The 22,157-nt window shown below is 38.7% G+C and overlaps 1 protein-coding gene across 2 annotated transcripts; it reads left to right on the top strand.

The window, feature by feature from the left end:
- The first annotated feature begins 311 nt into the window (after window positions 1-311).
- On the top strand, window positions 312-20,632 carry osbpl1a (oxysterol binding protein-like 1A). Of its 2 annotated transcripts, XM_053322831.1 has the most exons (29): window positions 312-505; window positions 3,333-3,462; window positions 3,541-3,626; window positions 3,720-3,794; window positions 3,956-4,067; window positions 4,227-4,312; window positions 4,812-4,956; window positions 5,288-5,355; window positions 5,446-5,490; window positions 6,685-6,758; window positions 7,007-7,070; window positions 7,177-7,278; window positions 8,343-8,468; window positions 8,614-8,695; window positions 9,004-9,110; window positions 12,280-12,442; window positions 13,482-13,656; window positions 14,592-14,667; window positions 15,569-15,703; window positions 15,795-15,892; window positions 16,031-16,213; window positions 16,316-16,423; window positions 16,663-16,752; window positions 17,874-18,000; window positions 18,288-18,395; window positions 18,491-18,614; window positions 18,701-18,791; window positions 19,281-19,301; window positions 19,666-20,632. In XM_053322831.1, the coding sequence occupies exons 2-29, from the start codon at window positions 3,339-3,341 to the stop codon at window positions 19,766-19,768; spliced, it is 2,898 nt and encodes a 965-aa protein (XP_053178806.1). In that variant the 5' UTR covers window positions 312-505; window positions 3,333-3,338; the 3' UTR covers window positions 19,769-20,632. The 2 variants fall into 2 exon arrangements, with proteins under 2 accessions (XP_053178806.1, XP_053178807.1); XM_053322832.1 differs by lacking the exon at window positions 19,281-19,301.
- The last annotated feature ends 1,525 nt before the right edge of the window (window positions 20,633-22,157 follow it).

A 22,157-nucleotide genomic window follows, 5' to 3' on the forward strand; every position in this document is an offset into this window, starting at 1 on the left:
ATATTATGAATATTATTATTGTTATTATTATTATTATTATTTTACATTTTTACATATAAATAACGACTCGAGCTTTTATTTTGAAAGTAGTTCTGCTAACGATTTCCGCTTTGTGTGATCAGCTGACGTCATGTAAACAAAAAACATAGCCGTGTGTGAGAGAGGGTGACAAACACACAGCTGTATTTTACTGTCGATCAGCGTAACGTGGGTGGAGGACGATATATCGGGAATGTGTGTTTGCGTGTGTGAGTGTTGTGCGTGTGCGTGAATCTATGTGTGTGTGTGTGTAAGAGGGTGTGTGTGTCTGTGTGTGTGTGTGTGTGTGTGTGTGTATGACGGGTTGATGTGTCGGTTGATGCGCCGCGCTGTCTGTGCTGCTGAGCGTCAGGAAACGGCTCAGAGGGGCTTAAAACATCACATGCAGCTCCACAGAGGGCCCGTGTGAGAGCTGCTGCTACTGCTGGTGGTGGTGGTGTGACCTCAGGACTGGTCTGTTGAAGCAGTAAGTGTCTCACACTGTTTGTCCTGTTCGCTGATCATTAGCTGCTGCTGCATGACCCTAATGGCACATCAGCCTGTGTAATGTCACCTGGTCACATCTGCTCTAGGCAAAAATCTGACATCACTTTACATCACTGATTTAACCTACAGCTATGAACATTTTGGCCATAACAGCACATCATGTTAGTGGTGTTTATGGGTTCATTGATTATCATGTTTATCATGTTTATAATAGTATAAAGTACATATAGAAACTTGTAAGACATGCTACATTATTGCTGTTAATACTGATGGATCATTGTGTAAGTAGGACATACTGTGAGGTAGGTTGTCAATTTAGGGGTCAGGCCCCCTGTTACGGGTCACCAGACCAATCTGAGGGGTCATGAGATGAATAATGAAGTAGAAAAGAAGACAAAAAAGTCCCACACAAATTTGTAATGTATTTGTAATTTAAAAAAAATATCTTTTGGCTTTTCTCCAGTCTTTGCATTTTTATGTAATTGTTGCAACTTTAGAGGGGAAGTACCTGCCAATAAGTCTTCCTATCTGTCCATTAATCATGCTACAGGAAGTCAGGAAAGAGTCAAAAACACATGTTACAACTTCCCAAAGCCCAGCGTGACTTCTTCAAACAGCCTGTTTTGTCTTATCAGTTTATTATCACATGATGAGGAAAACCAACACATCCTCTCAATAGAGAAACTGAAACAAGGGACTGTGTTTTTAGTTTGGCTTGAAAAATGCCTCAAATGATTATGATCGTAAATCATTAATTCTCTGATGATTGAATAATCAAACAATATACTAAATGATTCATCGACTAACCATTTCAGCTTTTAAAAGGAATATACTCAAGAATAGTATATTCAGTAGACTCTGACAAACGAAAACGAAACCTTTAAGTTTGGTTAATAAAAACATTGTAACCATGACGACTCTGACCACTCAGTCACTACTTAGTGAGATACTTTACAGATGAAAAGTAAACACATCACATCTCTTTGATGGATCAACTATTGAACAAAGACACTGTCTAAATGAAAACGATCATATTTTGCTTATTGGCTGACACATATATACCAATATTTAAACAATAACCAAATATTGATCAATACATTTGCCTGCTAGATTTATCTGTGTGGCTCTAGAAATACAGTAACAGAGAGAAACATTAATGTGAGATATCAGATTAAACATCATAATAAATTAGATAGAATACAAATGAAATCTTATTGATTATGGAATCATAACGGAGAGCTCTGTGTGTATTCTGGTTATACTGTTATAACGCACTGTGTAGTTAACAGGGATTTTGGAATTGTTTAACTGTGATTGAGGCCCATTGTGAAGTAGTAGAACAGGCTCAGTAACCGTTATTGTCACATGCTTTTCACTCCCAGGTAAACTTGTTTCAGTGTCAGTAAAGTCTTTCTTTTCAACGACTCGCTGACGTCACAGTTACAGCCTCGGATTTGTCTTCTCTTGTCGATGTGGCTCATTAATCCTTCCTATAGCCATGTGACATTCCATAGCGTTGCATAAAGCAAGCCTTCTATTTTTTGTCTCCGCATACCAACGTTTTGATTGCAAACACAGAAGGTCATGTGGACTCAGGCTGTATAAAGGGGAAAGACAGGATTTGCTTCCTTCCTGTAAGGTTGGTCTGGTGACTGCTGCCGTTTTTGTAATAATTCAGGTTTCTTCCTTCTTCTCTTTGACAGTTTCATGTTGACGATCTGACAAAGCACACTTGTGACTTTTTCCAAGTGTTTCAAATAATCAGAGATGATGTGTGATTAAGCAATATGAAGCTAGAAAGGTTTAAAGAGTCACATTAAAGGGCCATGCCACTGATTTTACACATAAGGTTTAGTTTACTCTGTGTCAGGTTGTACAGTATGAGGTCCTCTGTACTGTGGCTCTAGAGGAGAAAATAAGGTTTAACAAATATAAAACCTCCATGGATCAATAATACATAATTGAAAGTTTCATAATTGACCTTGTTTGCTGTTGAGTCAACAGTGTTACAGATGGTTCTTTTATAATGCTAGTCTATGGGGAAAATTCTTAAGGCCACAGGTTCTTTCACTGCAATATCACAAGTAACCACTCGGAAAAATTGGCCAGAAGGCTGAGTGGCAGAACCTCATATAAGCTCATATAATATGGGTTTGGAAATTACAATTCTTTCAATCAATCAAATATCTAAGTAGTCCACTCCACTTCTTTAACCCTCCTGTTGTCCTCAAGTCAAGGAATGAAGTTAGGAAGGGAGGAAGAAGGAAGGAAAGGAGGGAGGGAGGGAGGGAGGAAGGAGGGAGGAAGGAAGGTAGGGTGGAGGGAGGAAAGAAGGACAGATGGAAGGGAAGAAGGAAAGGAAGGAAGGGAGGAGAGAAGGAGAGAAGGAAAGAAGGACAGAAGGAAGGGAGGAAGGAAAGGAAGGAAATGAGGAAGGAAGGAAGGAAGGAAGGAAGGAAGGAAGGAAGGAAGGTAGGTAATGGGGAGGAAAGAAGGAAGAAAGGGGGATGGAGGAAAGAAGGAACAGTCAAAACAGACAGGGTCAATTTGACCCAGGAGGACGACACAAAGGTTAAATGTGTCCTCACTTTACGGAACTGATGAACAACTTTAACTTGAATACATATTTTTGCTTCTGTATCAGTGTTTTGTTGTTGTTTTGCAAGGCTTTCTGCAATGCCGCCTCATGAGAGAAACAAATGTGTCCTGGTTTCTTTTCAGAGACTCATTCCACATGTCCCTTTGTGATTACATTTGAAACAGAGATAAAAAGCTTCATTTTATGCTGTTGCTGTTTTCCTCTGCAGGCATCCATGGAGCAGTTGGAGCCAGAGGAGCAGTTCCTGCACTGTGCCAGGAATGGAGATCTGCCTGGGATTCAGAGGCTGCTCATGTCCAAGATCAAGGAAGAGATGCAGATTAATATCAACTGCAAAGGTAGGCGATCACACACACTTGAGAATATTATCCTAGTCGTAGTGTCTTATTGTAACGCAGTATGTTCTGTTCTCTCAGGTAAGAGTAAGTCTAACCTGGGATGGACTCCTCTTCACTTGGCCTGTTATTTTGGGCACAAAGACGTAGTGGAGGAACTGCTTAAGGTAGGGTTTCTTTTCTTGAAAACATGTGTCACAACAATACTGTCACATTGTAGGATGCATGTGTAATATGTTAGTTTTGTTACACACCTCCAGGCGGGGGCAGATGTCAACCTGCCCAACAACATCGGAGATACACCGCTGCATAAAGCTGCCTTTACTGGAAGAAAGGTACCTTAATGCATCATGAATATTCCATTCAGTCTCTCAATTGCCCTCTGTTCTTCTCTTCTCTTTGTTGATAGTATGATTTTTGTGCATGCATTTATTCATCCATTCAGTCAATCAATCAATCAATCAATCAATCAATCAATCAATCACATATTGATCAGGAGGTTGTCATGCTGCTGCTGCACTATGATGCATGTGCTACTGTCATCAATGGGACAGCACAGATTCCCAAAGATGTCACTCAAAATGCAGAGATCAGAAGCATGTTAGAAGGTGAGAGAGCCATCTTGTCGTCTAAGAAATATCATGGAAACACATATTTGTTTTCATTTTAATATTAATTGATACAGGTTTTGTTTATAATTTATACATTTTAATATCATTCAACATTTTTTTTCCCCTTATAAAATCCCGTCCTGTCACTGAAACCAGCGGCTGAGAGAACAGAGGAGAGGAAGTTGGAGGAGCAGCTGTTGGAAGCTGCACGAGAAGGAGACCTTTCAACTCTGTCTCAGCTGGTTAGTGCCAGACACTGATATTTGATTTTAATGCAAACGTGTATTTTAATCTCAGATTTTGAGCAGGAATAATGTGGAATATGTGGAGCTCAAATGGCTTTATTTTTGTAGTTAATGCACTGGAGAAAAGAACTGGGTGTGTTTGTGTATTAGTCAGTTTATTTGTACCTGAAGTCACAGTTACACTCTCAATTATCTTCACATAGTCACAAGTCTAGACAAGTCCACAGTAGACCACACCTTTTAATCTCAGTGACAACAAATTTCATTAGGAAGAGCTCCAAAATATATCCAAAAGAGTCTTCAAACATATAAAAAGTAGTAGTAGTAGCAATAAAGTTTTGTCAAAGTCATTGTAGCTTTATCTATTCTGCATATTGTTCAAAGAGTGAGAAATCAAGAGCTATAGGCTTCAGTTCTCGGCACGACAATAAAGCATTTGAGAAACACTTGGGGCCCTGCTAACCCATCAGTATGTTGTCCTGTGTGTCTGCTCCAGCTCAGCAGGAAGAAGCCTCCAGATATCAACTGCACAGATCTGTTGGGTAACACCCCTTTGCACTGTGCAGCCTATCGAGGCCAGAAGCAATGTGCCCTGAAGCTACTCAAGAGCGGAGCCAGCCCCAATATGAAGAACAAGAACGGTGAGACCAGAGCTGACAGTAGTGACTCCAGTTTTTAAAATATATTCCCAATTTAAAATCAATCCCACATGCAGCAAACACTCAGCAAATCAGTGTCTGGAAATAGTCCCCAATAAATAAGCCTACACTGTTTGTGCAAAGCTGTTCTGTGAAATGAATGTGCCAATTTTGAAAATGAAAGTTTACATAAGTGACCTATTTTAACACTTGTGTCTTCAATGGGAACAAATGGGCTTTTAGTATTGCATTAAGCAGTATTTGTTTTTGTCTTCTACATGTGTATGCTGTTGTGCTAAACCCCCGTCTTGTCTTGTTTGTCTGTAACTCACAGGCCAGACAGTGTTTGACCTGGCCAGCGATACAGTAATGAAGCAGGCGCTGGAAGGCAACCTTCATCGAGTGAGTGCCCAGCTTCCTTAAAGTTATCTTTGATTTGTGCTTTGATTTCTTTATTTACTTTCTCCGTGTTCCCAATCTGTGTCTTTGCAGGGTATGACCCGCCATGTCAAGAAGTACGAAGGATTACTCTGGAAGGTAAAGTCTAGAAATGATTGTCTATGGTGGCTGACAGAGCCTAATTCATCACAGATTGAGAAAATACAAGCATTATACTTAACAATTTGACAACTCATATTGCCAGCTATGTCCTTTTAAAAAAGCGATACACTAAATTGAGCAAAATATTATTAATCTGTCATTGCTGCTCCATGAGATATATACCTTTTTATATATATCTTTCATTTGACAACACATTAACATTTAGACCTTGTCCTTTCACTTTATTGTGAATTTGTTTTTATTATACAGTAAGGCTAATTTATAGAGCCTGTCCATTTTTAATTTGGACATTTGTTATCACGTATCATATTACATGTTAGCATAATTACTTTCTTTTTGGCATGGTTTGTCTCAGGCCTTTTCATCACTGAGTAATTTAATTAAGTTAAATTATTCAATAAACATTAAGACAGTGATGTGTGAGTGACCTGAAACATGATCTCAGGCAACACAACGAGGATTTCGCATCAACAATGCAGGTTACTACAGGCTCCACTGAGATACTGCAGGACGGCAACAACACTGAAGAATAATAAAGTTGGGGATTTGTTAACATTCAAGCCTCTAGCTCCATAAAGATGTTTTACAGCTATTGTTGTTTTTAACCGCAAATTACATTTCTACACTGCATGACTTATGGTTGTATGATGTAGTTGTGCAGTTTGTGTGCATGAAATAGTATTTTATGTAGGATTGAATTACCTTGAATGAGAAACTTTGGCTTATGTCATTTATTTGCTCATCAGACATTCCTATATTATAGAGAGAGAGAGTTCAGAGAAATGACACTTCCAGTTATAATTACCATTTGGATATTGATGTGAGGGCTATTTAAAAGTCAGAGAGAAGCAGCTTATGGCAGCTTCTGTCTGATGTGACTGCAGCATTGGGACACTGTAAAAATTGACTTCATTTTTACTTCCCTGCTGAGCCAATCAGTTAGAGAACAAACTCACCCATAGCTCCACTCCCATGTGTCACTTTCAGCTTTTCTATTTTTGCAACATGTGTCTAAATGCAGCACAACATACTCACCGAAATGTTGAGTATGTTGTTTCTCAAGTTTTCAAGCTTTCTCTCACCTGCCATAAAAATCAGACAAAGACTGAACAATAATGGAAATCACTGAAAATCAGACAGCTGATTCTTCTCTTGTGCATCATCCCGCAGAGCTCCAGATTCTTTGGCTGGCGCTCCTACTGGGTCGTCCTTCAGGATGGGGTTTTATCCTGGTACTCAAAACAGTAGGTGCTGCTTCTATCTTTGGTTAACCCATTGAATCAGAAATGTCAAAATCTTAGCAACAGATGAATGGATGGAAGTACTGCACACTAAGGTGCTGGAGGTGAAGGATAAACGAGTTAAGAATGGAAGAAGGAGGATATACTGTACCGCTGCTGAACATGTGTAATCTGTCTGCAAGAATAAGATTTCAACCACCAAAAGAAAAAACCTCGGGAAACTATCGCCTCTCTTTCTCTGTGATATAAAGGTCTGATGCAGCTGCCAATGTCAGCAGGCAAGGCTGTAAGTCCCTCACACACGCTCACTGTTTGGTAAGTAAGATTTAAGTATTACTGTACATTCCCTTTTTTAGCTGCTTGGTTTGAATTCATGTAAGTACACATTTTTCACAAGGTTATTTTATGTTCTCATTTCCAGATCAGAGCCAAAGATTACTGCTTTTTTACTCTCAAGTGCTTTGATGACAGTGTGCATCACTTCAAAGTATCACCTAAAAGTGACCCAGAGACAGCGAGACAAGTATGTAACAAAAGATCAGTTTGTTATCTTGTGACCTTTGTTTTATCTAATCATTTTGTCTGCCTTTTCATTTTTATTTTTCTGGGGCTATTCTTTAGAAAATGATTAACTACTGAAAGCAATAATGACCCTTAACATTTTAAAAAGTATGTTTTATCTCCAGAGTCAATTTTTTTGTTTTATTTTACAAGGTTTCAGCTGCAAATCACCAATGAGTGCTCTGAGAACAAGGAGCTGAAAAGATAATCAACTATTGCTCAGTCTGAAGTTTTAAACCTCAAAATTCTTGATTTAACTGAAGTTGAAAGTCACTTTTACTTTTGTGTGAAATTAGTGAAAAGCCGACTTTTCTCATTAGCGTCACTTCTACACAGCCAGCTTGCAAAGTTGAATCACACAGCATTTGTTCAGCACTGACTCTATTTACTATGACTACATTAGAGATGCCTTAAAGGGCCAACTTCAATAAGTCATAATCCAAGATAACAGCAGGTCTCAAGCTGTAAGTTTCAAGAGAAATTATCAGCAAATTAGTGGCTAAACTGTTTTGGGTTTTTTTGTGTGTGTGTGTTTTGAATTACACTGTTAGTACTGTATGTCGGACAAAATGAAAGTAATATGTAGATTTGCGTACACAGATGCACATTTTCTATTGTTTCCAGACACTCATCAAGACTTACAAACTAATGTATTTCAATTGGAAGCATATTTAAGTATCGTGACTCATGATAATGAACTAATTGATTTGATTTAATAAAACAAAAGAAGCCTCAATAGTCATATTTTTACAACAAGATAATTGAATTAGCTTATGATTTTATTGGCAGCTAAACAGAATTAGACCGTTCTATATGCAATTATACCCAATTTAAACAAAAAGGGATTTTTTAATATTATAGACTGTATTCATATGGTGCCTGGTATTTTGAGGAATTAAAAAATGTAGATTTATCATTTTTATATTGAGGCTGTAAAAAAGTACACCTCAATATCTCAAATTAAACCTTACAATGAAGGTCATAATGTGTCTAATATTATGTTGTATATGTTTTATTGTCTTCCAGACATGGCTGGATGCGCTGGAGGAGCACTCAGCCTACAGCACACACTACTGCTCCCAAGAGCAAGGCAGCGAGGAGGAGGAGGAGGAGGATGTGATGTCACTAGGGGAGCTAACAGATTCACTACAGGTGCCTTTAAACAAAGAAATCCATAATTAGCATGTCAGCATAATGATCTTTAGTGTTAAGTGTTTCTGGATTTGAAAGCACCCGCTCCTCCTACCCTGCCCACCGTTTGTTCATCGGCAGTCTCCTCTTGTCTCTCTGAAACCAGGCAGCAGAGGCCAGCCAGAAGAAACTGGAGAAGGAGGTGGAAGCTTTCCTGTCCATGCTGAAAAATGACGGGCTGTCAGAAAGTAAAAACCTATTATTTCATAGTGGAGAACATTTGACTTGACATTGTAATATACCTCATATGGATGTAAACCTCATGATTAAAATTAGAAGCATCATCAAGCAGATTAAAATGTGCTGTTTTCATGGAATAATGTCTGAAATCCTCTTAATGAGGAGTCTGCACCATCTGTTCCTGCCATCAGATGTTAGCCGTGCTTCTAGCTTTTCTGAGAGCGCAGAGAGAAAAAAAACACTCAATAACTTGAACTGTGCATTAGCGTCAACATGTCCCTTCTGCATCTTAATCACATAGGTTTGTTTCTCACAGGGTTACCATCCACCATGCTGCAGAAAATGCAAGAAATCTCTGACTTGTCCAGTAAAACCAGTTCCAGTCTCAGCGTCTGTCTCAGCCTTTTGTCCAAACAGGAAGGGGTAAGTTTCATCCTCTCCTGAACAGATGTGTGTCTGTGTTGGAACAGCTGTTGGCAGCTCTCTGTCAGGTTATCATCGGTTGTACTATTGATTATGAGCATTTATATTATAGCTATGTATTATTATAGTTTATTTCTCCACAAACTGTTCACCTCTGAAACCTCAATGTGCTTTACATAAAAACAAAACATTTAACAGTAAGAATTGGGAAGAAAGAACATAAAAACATACGATTTTAAAAAAAGTAAAATTAAAATAAAACCCAATAATATTAAAAATTGGAAACATTAAAACAACCCAGAACAATGGAGATGAATGAGATGTTATTGGGGTATTATAACATTCTAGTGGAACTATCTTCATTGCCCCTGTAGTTAGGATGAGTACCAAGCAATTCTTTTTTCTCTTTTGTGATTTGGATGAATGACCCCTTCTAAAAATGCAGATTATAAATACCGTAATCAACAGCATCCTTACTGCCTGTGACCCTTCGGGGTTTTTTTAGATTGAGATGTAAAAACAAAACACATTTCGTAAGAAAACATCGACACAATTTCTACCTCCTTATGAAAGCAGATGATTATGAGCTGTCAGATGGGTTTTTCTTTGTGTGTGATTCAATGGATTTGATTATAATGGAAGCATTCAGTGGACAGATTACATCCCTCCAGGAAAAAAGAAATTGATGGCTCACTTATAGTGCACAACAAGCCCCAACCTTGTACAGCTATACTGTAATAATAGAAAACTTTATTTATATAGCACTTGACTAAACACAGTGTTTACATGGTGATTTACTTGAGGGGCTTCACATAATGAAGTCCGTTTCCAGAGTTCAGTGCTGGAGCTCGTGTCTGCTGGAGGATCTGTGTAGCTTGTCAATATACATAAACTCATGAATGGCTTGTAAACCTTGAAATGATCTCCACACCCACCATAGTATGAATAGTATGGAAAAATATCTGTATTTTTATATTGCAAATAACAAATATTCTCATTATCATTTAATCCTATTATAATTTCTTAAAGTTCAAGGTCTTCAAATGTCTTGTTTGGTCTGATTAACAGTCCAACATCCAAAGATATTCAGTTTACTAAGAATGAACCAAAAAACTTTAGATTCTCACATTTGAGAAGCCATAACCACTCAATAGGCAACTTTTTTGTTTGAACATTTTCAAAGAAATTACAAATTTTCTGTGTGTAAACTCTACAAATGTATATTATTACTATGTTTTTAGGACTGGAAAGTTAGAAGATGTAAGAAAATGGGACTGAGGTAAACCTAGAATTGAAGAAATGTAGGCACATGGGTTTGTGTGAATGCCTGATACACTAACAATGATCTGACTGCAGCTGAATTGAGGGCAATGTGCACTGATGATGCATGAAGTTTACTGGGTATATCAAAGAGGGCGTATCGGATTGTCATCGTAATCATAATTAGAATCTCAATGTTGAAGGCTACAATGCAAAACTTGGTACAACAGCACTAAAGATCTTAAAGAGTGAGAGTGTCATTTAGAATATTTATTAAGCATAATGGACAAAAAAATGACTAATTTGCATCACTTTCTGAAACAGATTTCCATGATATCACACTGAGAAATGGTCTCTGTTTACCCCCTGCTGCTTGTTTTAAATTGATATGTAGCAGTGCTGCTGCTTGTTATGCACCGCAGGGTTTTGAATGCTGTGATGAATGCACACTTGACTTGTTGAATATGTAAATCTAGGCATGTTCACCTTCACATGATAATGTATGGATTCCTTCTTTTCATACATGCCATTCTGCCAGACATTTGTCATTTTCTTCATCTAAAACAAGAGATCTGCATACTAACACAGGCACAGAGACATCCAATTATATGAATGGTTAAAGATCAAGAGCCTAAAGCTTTGACCAGAATGATTAAAATCAGTAGCTGTTGGCAAAAAGCATCAAAGTCTCAGTCATGCTGTCTTGTTTTTCTCCTCCCACTCCCACTCACTAACACAAGCTCACACACAAGAGAGTTGAATTTCACTGTGATCTTTAGAAGAGACGGCGCTGCTGGTGTGCCCAGAGGCTGCTGAAAACCATTTGAATGCCCTCACTTTAATAGTCAGTGCATTGCTTTCAGGGTTTAGACTAGGCCTGGGCCCCCAAATCCTCAACTGTGCAGCCTTTTAAACTGTGATCCGCAGAGGCAGAGCGGCTGATAAAAGGCTGCACAGAATCTCAGAGCTTCCAATGAATAGGTCTGGTCTCAATAGGAATAACTGGAACATACAGTATCGCTGTCTGCACATAATGGTGCAATCTCAATGAAGCAGTGGGGCCTGTGTTCATTCCCCTGCAAAGCAAAGATACTGAATCACTTCCACAGCTCTCACAGCACTGGTTTGAACTTTTGCACCACCTGTGGAGAGGTCAAGCAGAAATAATTCCTCTGTGGAGTTCAGTATAGTGTTATCACAGGGAGTGAAATGTAGTCTATCATTATAGAGGTCTTTGTTCCTTTCTTCACCTTTCCTGCTCAGGTCCTGGTTGCCATCTCGTGGATGATTATTAACCACCAGTTTTAAAAAGTAAAGTTTAAGATTGTGGCCTCTAACTTTGTGTTCACACATCATCAAGCTCGTCCGATTATCATTAGAAACAGTGTAAGATTTTTTGGGAAGGTGTAGCTGAAATATGAGGGTGCCTTCATATTATCAATGCAAATGTCTTATATAAAAGGGAAGTTTGGCTAATGGTTTGTATCTGAGTGCATTACCGTCATTTGATCGCCTCTCCTCCTCAGGAATCAGGTTCCCCTGTAGGCCATTTGAGACGGCAGCGTCAAGGCAGCTGTCCTCTATTACAGATAAACATGGCTCCTCTCAGTACCTCTGTGTGGGCCTGATAATGAGAGGACAGAGCAGAGGGGAGGATCAGTCAGTCAACATGCTGCTTATTTGCAGACCTGCTGCCATCACAGCCTGTCTGATGGTCACGCACAGTTTTCTGCTGTTTGTACTGAGAGTAGGAATAAAATGTTAATCAAGAGCTCACATATTTGTCTTCAGTTAGCTGTTATCAAATGTGGAGGATAGAATTCATGTTGATTTGTAAGTTTTGATGAGTGATAAGTCTGTGTCTGTGTGTGTGTGTGTGTGTGTGTTTGTGTTTGTGTGGCGAGCTCAGGTGCGCAGTGTGAAATTGGAGCTGGAGGTGGAGAAGAATAAGATCCTCTCCGAAGCACTGCAGACTCTAGCCACGGAGCACCACGAACTTGAGCAATCCGTCGTCAAGGGATCTTCACCTCGAAGCGCCCTCAGCGAGGATGAGTTCCACGACGCTGTGTCTGGTGAGTTGACAAGTTATCAAACACTGCTCAGGAGATGCAGGAGATTCTGTGACAAGCTCCCGCTCACACTCGGTAATCTTGTCATTCACCTCTAGGACGCTGGAATACTTTTTCCCGCCGGTGAATGTCTTTGGTATGTTTTGCCGCTCCTCAAGCGTGACGTAAGCTCAAGCGTTGCCTGGTTGTGCTGAAATAACTTGAAGCCTTTTCACGTGATTTGAGTGTTTTTTTTGGTGTGATTAGCCTGGATGATCAAAAATGGCTACGAAACATAAAACTTTGCAGGAGTTTGTATTTCTTTGTATTTGTATTTAAACTTCATTGGTGGCAATCAACATTTTATCTGACTTGATGCTAATGTCTTTGCAACTTAAATGAAAGGAGCTGAATAAATAGTCTGGATGAAACATCTGCATTCATTGTTGCTGAGCATGAATAGTTTTTGTCAATCAGAAAATAACTAAAGTAGAAGAAAGTACTCCAAATCCTATTCAGGATTGTTAATATAAATAAAATCAAACAACATTTGAATGTGCTTTTATAACTTTTTTGTTGTTGTGTAAATGAATATGAAACACATCATAAATATTATAATGAATATTCAGTTACTGAGCTGTCATTGTGTTGCTATTAGAGCCTCATTGATACTGGATTAAATGTGTTTTATTTTAATTAGTGTCTCCAAGATTTGTAACAAATTGGACATTGTCACATAGCTGAAACATAAACTTGTCAGGACTCTTCATGGGGCAAACTCTAATTTATCTCAAACCTAGTTTGATATTTCTGTCTGGCACTAATGATGCATGTGTTGGCATGTTTTAATATCTAGACTAGTAAAGGTAGACTACATTATAAGATATCCACAAGTACTAGTAAAGTTCATTTGATTATAGAAACACAATTTGACTTTAACAGATGCTGTTTTACCCCTTTCTTCTACTTAAAAAGTCTCCAGAGGTGTGTTGACTTTTTTATTTTGAATGAATCTTCAAAAACTTTTTTTTTTAAATAGTCACCATGTCTCCATCTCTATCAGAATCGGGCTCAGAGCACTCCCTAAGCGGCTTTGAGACGGTGGCCAGCCATTCCTTTGACGAGGACGACGAAGGCTCTGTCATGTTAAGCAGCCATTGCAGCACCCCCAGTATGTTGCAGGAGGATCACCATGGCGACAAGGACGACACTCAACCCAATGGGATCACAAAGTATAGGTCAGCGGTGCTGCATGCCCCCACAGTTTCCTAAATGGACCGCTGAACCCCAGTGCTTTTATCCACCTCTCATCAAAAGATGTACAAATCCAACAAAGAGTGTGTCTCCTCATATCAGACTGTTACTGTTGCTTTTCTTCTCCTGCTGTAATATATCATTGATACTAGTGTCATATTCCCCAACCTGCTCTGAGAGTTCTCTGTGTTCTCAGTGATCTTGTTTTAATTTTTATGTTCTTCCTCAGGTGTTTCTACTTCATATTGTGAATTATTTAGAGTCAGGGCCAGCCTGGTCAAGGCAAGAGAAAGAGTTGTATTGAAAGGACTGAGCTCTGTGTTGTGGTTGTTAAATATTAATAAGGTCACAGTGCAATGCAATAATCAGTCTGCAGTATGATCGGATGTTGGCTAATCTCTCCAGGCAGACTTTAGGTGCACTTTATACTATTTTGGGTGGATGAATGTCATTTTTATATCAACTAATGTTTTTTTTATATATGACTTATACACTATTTTCTTGTGATTTTAAAAGCATTATCCAAACTCTACTCTGTACAACTTTAAAGACAGTTTGACCTGGCTGTCCCTATGTATCTGTAAGACTTACAAGAAATAAGTGCTGCTGATGGATTATTCAGAGGCTGCTGACCACCTTTGATACTGGTGTTGATTGTCTCTCTTGGCTTTGTTCCAGTGCATCTCACAGTACATTAAAGGCTCTGTTGACCATAATCACTTGAATAAGATGAGGCCTGAGAGCTATTATATGTCTGGTACATTTATTCTCATGAACAGTGTCTATTTTAAGAGCACAACTACTGGTGTACAGATTCAGTCTGCATTTATAATCATCAAATAAATTCAATCAATCAATCAATCAATCCTACCAAACCTTTAGAAGTAATATAACTGTGTTAATGTGTGTGTTATTTTAGGACCAGCTTACCTGCCCCAATGTTTTCAAGAAATGACTTCAGTATTTGGAGTATCCTGAGGAACTGCATTGGGATGGTGAGAATAATAGTTATATGCCATTTTTATTTGCCAAGCTTGCGGCTAATAAAAAACACTGGCTCTAGAGTAGTAATCTCATTCAGTCATTTAACCACTTTATAACAGACTGACTCTGGAACAAAGTGGTAAACAACTACTGGATGGATTATGAAATTTTCTTCAGATGTTCATGGTCCCCAGAAGATCCTAAGAATCCTAAAAGTAACCCCCTGACTGTAGCAACTCTAGTGACTCTAGCATCCCAACAATTGTTCTTGGCGTGTTATTGGAGTGGGAACAAATTTCCATCGGCCATAAATCATTTTAACCCTTTTTCTTATCCTATAGCGCCACCATGAGTTGAAATTTGTTGTTTTGAGAAAAATGTCAGCAAACAAATATTGGGTGAATTTCCATGAAATTTGACATTAATGTCCGCTAAGGGTGTATTTTAATAATTTTGGCGACCCTTTAAATTGTCATTTAATGCTGTCATTAGGTCAATAATCTATTATATACACCTGCTAATGCTAAATTAGAGACAGTTCTATGAGCCTCGCTGTACTTTGTGTTGAGCTGCCTATTGACAAATGCTAGCATGCTAATGCACTAAAGTAAATCATGTTCACACACACGATTGTACGTAAAAATGTTAGCATGATTTTCGTCATTGCAGCCTAACCTAATCTGTATTTCCAGATTAAGTTATGAAACAGTTCTAAGCACCTTAATCCTGATGTGGAATGTCAAGAACTTTATAGTCTTATATTTAAAGATTATATTATCTTTGTTGGCTTGGGAAACAATACAACACTAGAGCAAGAAGTCTAAAGAGCAAAATTCCCTTTGACTCTTTGACTCTGAATATTACTTTTTCATCAGGATTACTATGTAAAGTTTCTTTATATGTCTCTTTCAGGAACTCTCCAAGATTACAATGCCAGTGATTTTCAACGAGCCGCTTAGCTTCTTGCAGCGTCTCACTGAGTACATGGAGCATACGTATCTCATCCACCAGGCTAACACCTCCTCAGACTCTATTGACAGGATGAAGGTACTGCACTCTGTGACATACTGAACATACCATATGCATTCTTATCAAAGACTTCAACTGCCAATGAATTATGTTACTGTGCTGTTGGCAGTGTGTGGCTGCGTTTGCAGTGTCTGCCGTGGCCTCCCAGTGGGAGCGGACAGGTAAACCCTTCAACCCTCTGCTGGGAGAAACCTATGAACTGGTCAGGTAAGTGGGATTAGACAGCACATCTTCAACATTATCCTCAAATAATGACTTGAATTGATCAAACCTACATCACAACTGTGTACTTTTCTGTCTCTAACATTCCCACTTGGATTCTTGCTGTCTCCTCTGTCGTCTCAGAGAGGACCTGGGCTTCAGGCTCATATCAGAGCAGGTGAGCCACCACCCTCCAGTCAGTGCTTTTCATGCTGAGGGCCTGGAGAAAGACTTTGTGTTCCATGGATCCATCTACCCCAAACTGAAGTTCTGGGGCAAGAGTGTAGAGGCTGAGCCAAAAGGCATCATCACGCTGGAGCTGCCCAAGTAAGAACTTCTTCCTCTTTTATGCGGTTCATGAGTGTTTTGTAGACTATAGTCACCCATTGTCGTTTTGCTTTCTCTTTAAGTCACTGTTTTTCTCTCTAGGTACAATGAAGCATATACATGGACAAATCCTACATGTTGTGTTCACAACATTATTGTTGGCCAGCTCTGGATTGAGCAATATGGAAATGTGGAGATATACAATCACAGGTAAGAGATAAAAATAGAAATGTAATAGTCTGTGAGTAAAATGTTTATCACATACACATCTAAATATCATATATTAAAGTTTGCATGCTTATCACACAGAACAAGTCTGACACAGCTGAAATATTTTGAGGAAGTTCAACATATGAAAGAAAATGAATAGAGCAAATGAGGAAGTTTTGTATGACTCAACCAGCAGATAGTGAAAGGATTACATGCTGTTTTTTCCTGTTTTTGCTCAGAACTGGTGAAAAGTGCTGCCTGAATTTCAAACCATGTGGCCTTTTCGGCAAAGAACTGCATAAGGTTGAAGGATATATTCTGGATAAAAGGTACAGTTTCACACAAACGCATAATGTTCAGAAAATGTAAAAAGAATAGTTAACTTCTTGCTGACGTTTAGATGAAAGGATTGATACCACTGTCATATCTATTCATTCATACAAGGCTAACACCAGCAGCTAGCTAGGTAGCTTAGCTTGGCAAAAAAGCCCGGAAAGCCTGGCTCTGACCAAAGATGAAAAAATCGAGAAGGGTCCATCTGCGCTCTTGCAGACCTACATGACACACCCACTTCTCTACATGAAACACCCACTTTACTACACGGCACCCTACCCTGAAGCCATCAGTGTCAGAAAATATACATTTCCTTACTGTAAATTGAGATGACAGACACATTTTCACAGAGGAAATATGACTCACTAAGCCTTTATCTGAATATACTTCATTTATAAATCAGGTCCTACAGGTTGGCCATGGTCATTAGGAGCACATTACTAACTTTAAGTGTGACAGGAGAACCCATTACATAGCAAATAGTCATGCAAATTATCAATTAACAATTCACCCAGTTAATCATTCATTGCCAAACAAAAATAGCTCTTGAAGGACGTTGGCTGTGGTGCAAAATGAAATTTAAAAGACACAACACTAAGGGGAAAGGCAGCTTACATGTCACTGAAGCAGATCAAGTAATAAAAAGAAAAAAAGAGCATATCGCTTCATCAATTTAGGACAGTTTCACAACACTGCCGGTTACATAAATGATTGGGCAAGTCGACAAGTAGTGTGCACGACCATATGAATAACACTAGATATGCAACAACAAGAGATACACAGACGCACAGGGAGATATGTATACAACAAACACAGAAAGCACACAGAGAGAACTTTCTTTAGCCACAAAAGATTCTGATAACAAGCAGAGAGATGAGAAAATCCTGTTTGTTAACTCTGTGTGAGGTTTGATGCTTCCCCTATGAGACCTGCAAAACTTTTTTTGCTTTACTGACAATGTTACCAACAATTTATATGAAGCCATGTGTGCTTATTTTGATTTTTTTTTTTATCAGGTTTTGTCTGTTAAAGCTTTGTAGCTACAAGTGACTGAAATCATTATCTAGCGTTTGTGCCTGAGGACATTTGTGTGTGTGTGTTTTTGTTTTTTCAACAGTAAAAAGAAGCTGTGTGCCCTGTATGGGAAGTGGACAGAGTGCCTGTATGTAGTCGATTTTGCTGCCCTAGAGGCACATAAAAAACACGACAAGAAACTGGCAGAAGAGAAAAAAGCCAGCAAAGCGGTAAGAACTGTTTCCCACTGAACAATAAGGGATCACATCAGTGGGCTGTTATGATTTGTAATGTGAATAATGCAGCATAATAACTGATTGGTATTTTTGAAATATTGAAATGTAAGTAGTAACTATAGCTGTCAAATAATTGCAGTAGTAAAAAGTACAATATCACTCTCTGTTATTTTTCATCACTGTGTATTCTATCAACAAACTCAATATAATGCAATGTAATAATGTCTCAGAACATGATTAATAAGTACACTTGCCTATTTGACGCTCCGGCTGATGTTCAGAGTTGCAGTGAGGAAGATGTTCCTTCTCCAGCTGCAGACACTGTGGAGATGATTCCTGGCAGCCAGCTGCTGTGGAGAATTGCACCCAGACCAGCCAACTCTACCCAGGTCAGCCACTTTTATAAGAGCAGAGTCTTAAATCAGGATGTTTTTTAGTGATGTGTCATATGTGAATATGTAAATTTATCTTCACTTCATTGCAGATGTACAGCTTCACGTCATTTGCAATGCAGCTAAACGAGCTGCACAAGGAGATGGAGGGAGTCATTCCTCAGACAGACTGCAGGCTGAGACCAGACATACGAGCCATGGAGAACGGTGACATCGGTAATGATTGTCTGCAACGTACTGAAAATAAAAAATAAATAAATACTCTCACTGCAGTCTAAAACGTCTTATTCGCATCCAAACAGACATCGCCAGTGAGGAGAAAAAAAGACTTGAGGAGAAACAGAGAGCTTCTCGCAAAAACCGCTCCAAATCTGATGAGGAGTGGAAGACGAGGTGAGGCAGTTAGTGAGACTGTTCCTCCTCTCTAAACTGCTTTATTCAACAGGCTTGCATGCAATCAACCAATGTATGCAATTTGCAAGTTTTAATTGAACTAAATGAGATTATGCTTTTTGTTACTGAAAGAGTCAACCAACTCCTGGCAATATAAAGAAAACAGCCTTAATAATTGTGCAGGTCACATTCACTTTATATGGAGTTTATATTGAGACTAAATCCAGTTTATGGTCCCCAGAAGAATTAGATGAAAAAGTTGATATCACACACGTATGTTGCTTGAGCCATGATACAGTCAGCTTAGCTCAGCATAAAGACTGGAAACAGGGAAACGATCATTGTGGCAACATCTGCTTTCAGTCTTCAATGCTGCATTTTCTCATCTCTTTCTATACAAGTTCATACTTTGTTGCTTTGAAATGTTAAATCTAAATCTCCATTTTCTCTGCACTTGTTTTTCTGTTGCATCCTCGCTTTGATGTTAAGGAGTCCTGCCCTTGGCCCAAGGTTAGAGATGACTGATGTGTCTGAAATGTGTGATGTGATCATATGACCGTGCTCCCCCTATGTTTCCAAACACTTCCTTTTCTCTGCAATGAAATCTTATCTTTGACTGTTTCCCTGCCTCTGTTAAAACCTGACGCAGAATCATAGAATAATTTCCTTCCCTGCTTTTATGCAGCAAAGATAAGTTAATTCAAACTTCAAGCAAACAACCAAAACTTTCAACTACCATGCAAAATACCCAATAACGTTGTCATAAAGCATGCCTGACCTTCCTTGTTTGTTCCAGTTATGATTTGCTGCTTGTATCATCTTAGTTCAATAGGAGCTCTTACTGACTGCTGACATGTCCTTGCTGTGGTTTCAGGTGGTTTCAGCAGGGGCCAAACCCCCACAACAGCTCCCAGGACTGGCTCTTTTCTGGTGGATACTGGAATAGGAATTACAGCCAGCTGCCAGACATTTACTAATGGACATTTCTGGCTCAGAAGAATTTCTAACAGAGAAACAAGTTTCTCTGTCAGAGAAGCTGCGTTTAATGTTTTTTTTATGGAACAGTTACAGAATCTACGAGCAATATGCAAGCTTAAACTGTGTGGCCTTAATCTCCTTCATGATGGTCAAACTGTGCATAAAAATGTCAATGATCAATATTTAAGAGTTATGAAGTTGTTTGACAATGCTTTGAAATGTACCATTTGTATTCACATTGACATCAGATTGTTTCTCTTCATGTTACTTTTAAGCACAGTGGAGAGATGCATAAAGGTCCATCTGTCTTGTTTTAAATGTTCATAATAGTGTTTGGACTCCAAATGTATATCTGTACATATACCTCATCATGTCGTTCACATTTCTTCTAAACTGCTCGTGTGGAACAAGTTAAACTCACAGCTACTAACAGTCAGTTAATATGAGGTTGATGTGGATGTCAGTCATTTCTTCTGATGTATTTTACCTTGTAAGAAAAGTAAGGCTTACAAAACACACTTACAGAAACATACAGTATATTTTCTATATTAACATTGCACATACTAATTACTTTAAGAATTTACAAGCTATAGTTTTGATTGTTTTTATCATCTTCTGAATTATGTGTCTATTGAGCTCTGTAAAAAGGTTTGATAATACCTTTGCTGCAAATCTTAAAAAAACAAAACTGTGGATCATACCTGTCAGACAGACTAACCAAGTTAAATGGGAGACATAAGGTCACATGATGTAGAAATGATTGAATTTTAAGATTTTTTGCTTTCATATAAAGCATTGGAAGTATTTTATTGGAAACCTAAATAAAACACTTCCATGTACTCATGTATGTTTTTACCATTGCTGTGAAGACAAATTTCAGAGGAATCTGAAAATAAAGTGTAATGTGAGATAATAGTGTCTGTAACAATGTGATCTTGCTCACAATCTAGAGGCTAGGAAGACAAGGGGGATCCAGCTGATTCCCTTTTTTTCCTCCATTTCTATGAGATGGTTTTTGAAGTTGAGTTATTGCAGCAGAGCGTTTAAAAATAAGATGACCCTTCATATATGTACCAATAATACATGATACATGCTTTCTTGTGAAGTTAAAATCAATGTATTTGAAGTAGGCTATGCTCATACCACCCAAATGACTAGGGAGACAGAAGCAGAGTATTCTTTAGATTTCTGAAGCAAATGTGAAAAAATAAAATAAAATATATCACATTCTGCTATCCATTAGGGGGGAAAAGGACGCATATATTAAGGTTGCAAAGTCATTGTGAGGCAAAATAATAAGATATCACTTCTACACCAATCCTTTTAAAAACCTTTTAAGTGCTTTTTAAGTGGCATGTGGCGAAAAAGAGGAGGTTTAGCTTACGTTATATGCTAATATGCCTGGTTAGTAAATGAGTAAGTTAAACTACGTTGGCACAGTGGTCACCAACCCAGCTACTGCCCTGGATGTTTTAACGAGTTAATTATTATAATCAGGTGTGTTAGAGTGTCAAGATACCTAAAACATGCAGGGAAGTAGCTCTTCAGGACTAGTGTTGATGACCACTGATGCAGAGCAATGGAGACACTACTAAGACAAGTTAAAGGTGGTTGTTGTCAAGAGTGAACCAATGTGCAGTATAATATTTAAGATGCCTAGTACTCATCTCCTGTGCTTTACCCATGTGAGCCTTTGAGGGTAGTAGGCTGCAATTTCCTTTTGCATCACAATTGACTGATGTTATTGACTGTTGTTCTCCTTTACATGCTTGGTAATATCTAATAAGGTAGTCAGATGTCTTTTAGCTGACAGACAAGACAAATTGGATTCAAATTACTACGATTGACCATTGTAGCTTGTGTGTATGTTTTATTCATGATTGTATTCAAGCTCACAAGAGACTGGAGCCTACACCAGCACACAACAAAGAAGGAGACACCTGGGAAGGTCATCAGTGTATTGCAGAGCAAACATAGATGGTCTCACACCTGTGGGTGAGTCCAGATCCTGTTTAAGCCAAAGCTGTTATCAGACAGACAATAGCATTATTCATTTGAATGGGACTGCTGCACTGGCACAGCTGGGGCCTCGACTCAGAGGACTGCAAAAACACACAGTCTAAAACTTAAACTTGGCTCAACTTTTGCCACAACACAATTCAAAGTCAGCTGATAAGGCACTGCGCTGGACACACTAACACTAGCATTCCAGAGTTCTAATATTATAAGTAATCTAATATTATAAACCTCTGGGCAGTGGTTTGGTCTCATAAGCATTCAAACTCAAGGATCCATAACTCAAACCAGCCATCCTGGATCATATCTCACCTGGTCATAATAGAATTTGTGCACAATCCCAGACAATGTGCTGCTTTTTGATGAGGTGCT

Source organism: Scomber japonicus, chromosome 7 (assembly GCF_027409825.1).
Source record: "Scomber japonicus isolate fScoJap1 chromosome 7, fScoJap1.pri, whole genome shotgun sequence".
NCBI lineage: Eukaryota > Metazoa > Chordata > Actinopteri > Scombriformes > Scombridae > Scomber > Scomber japonicus.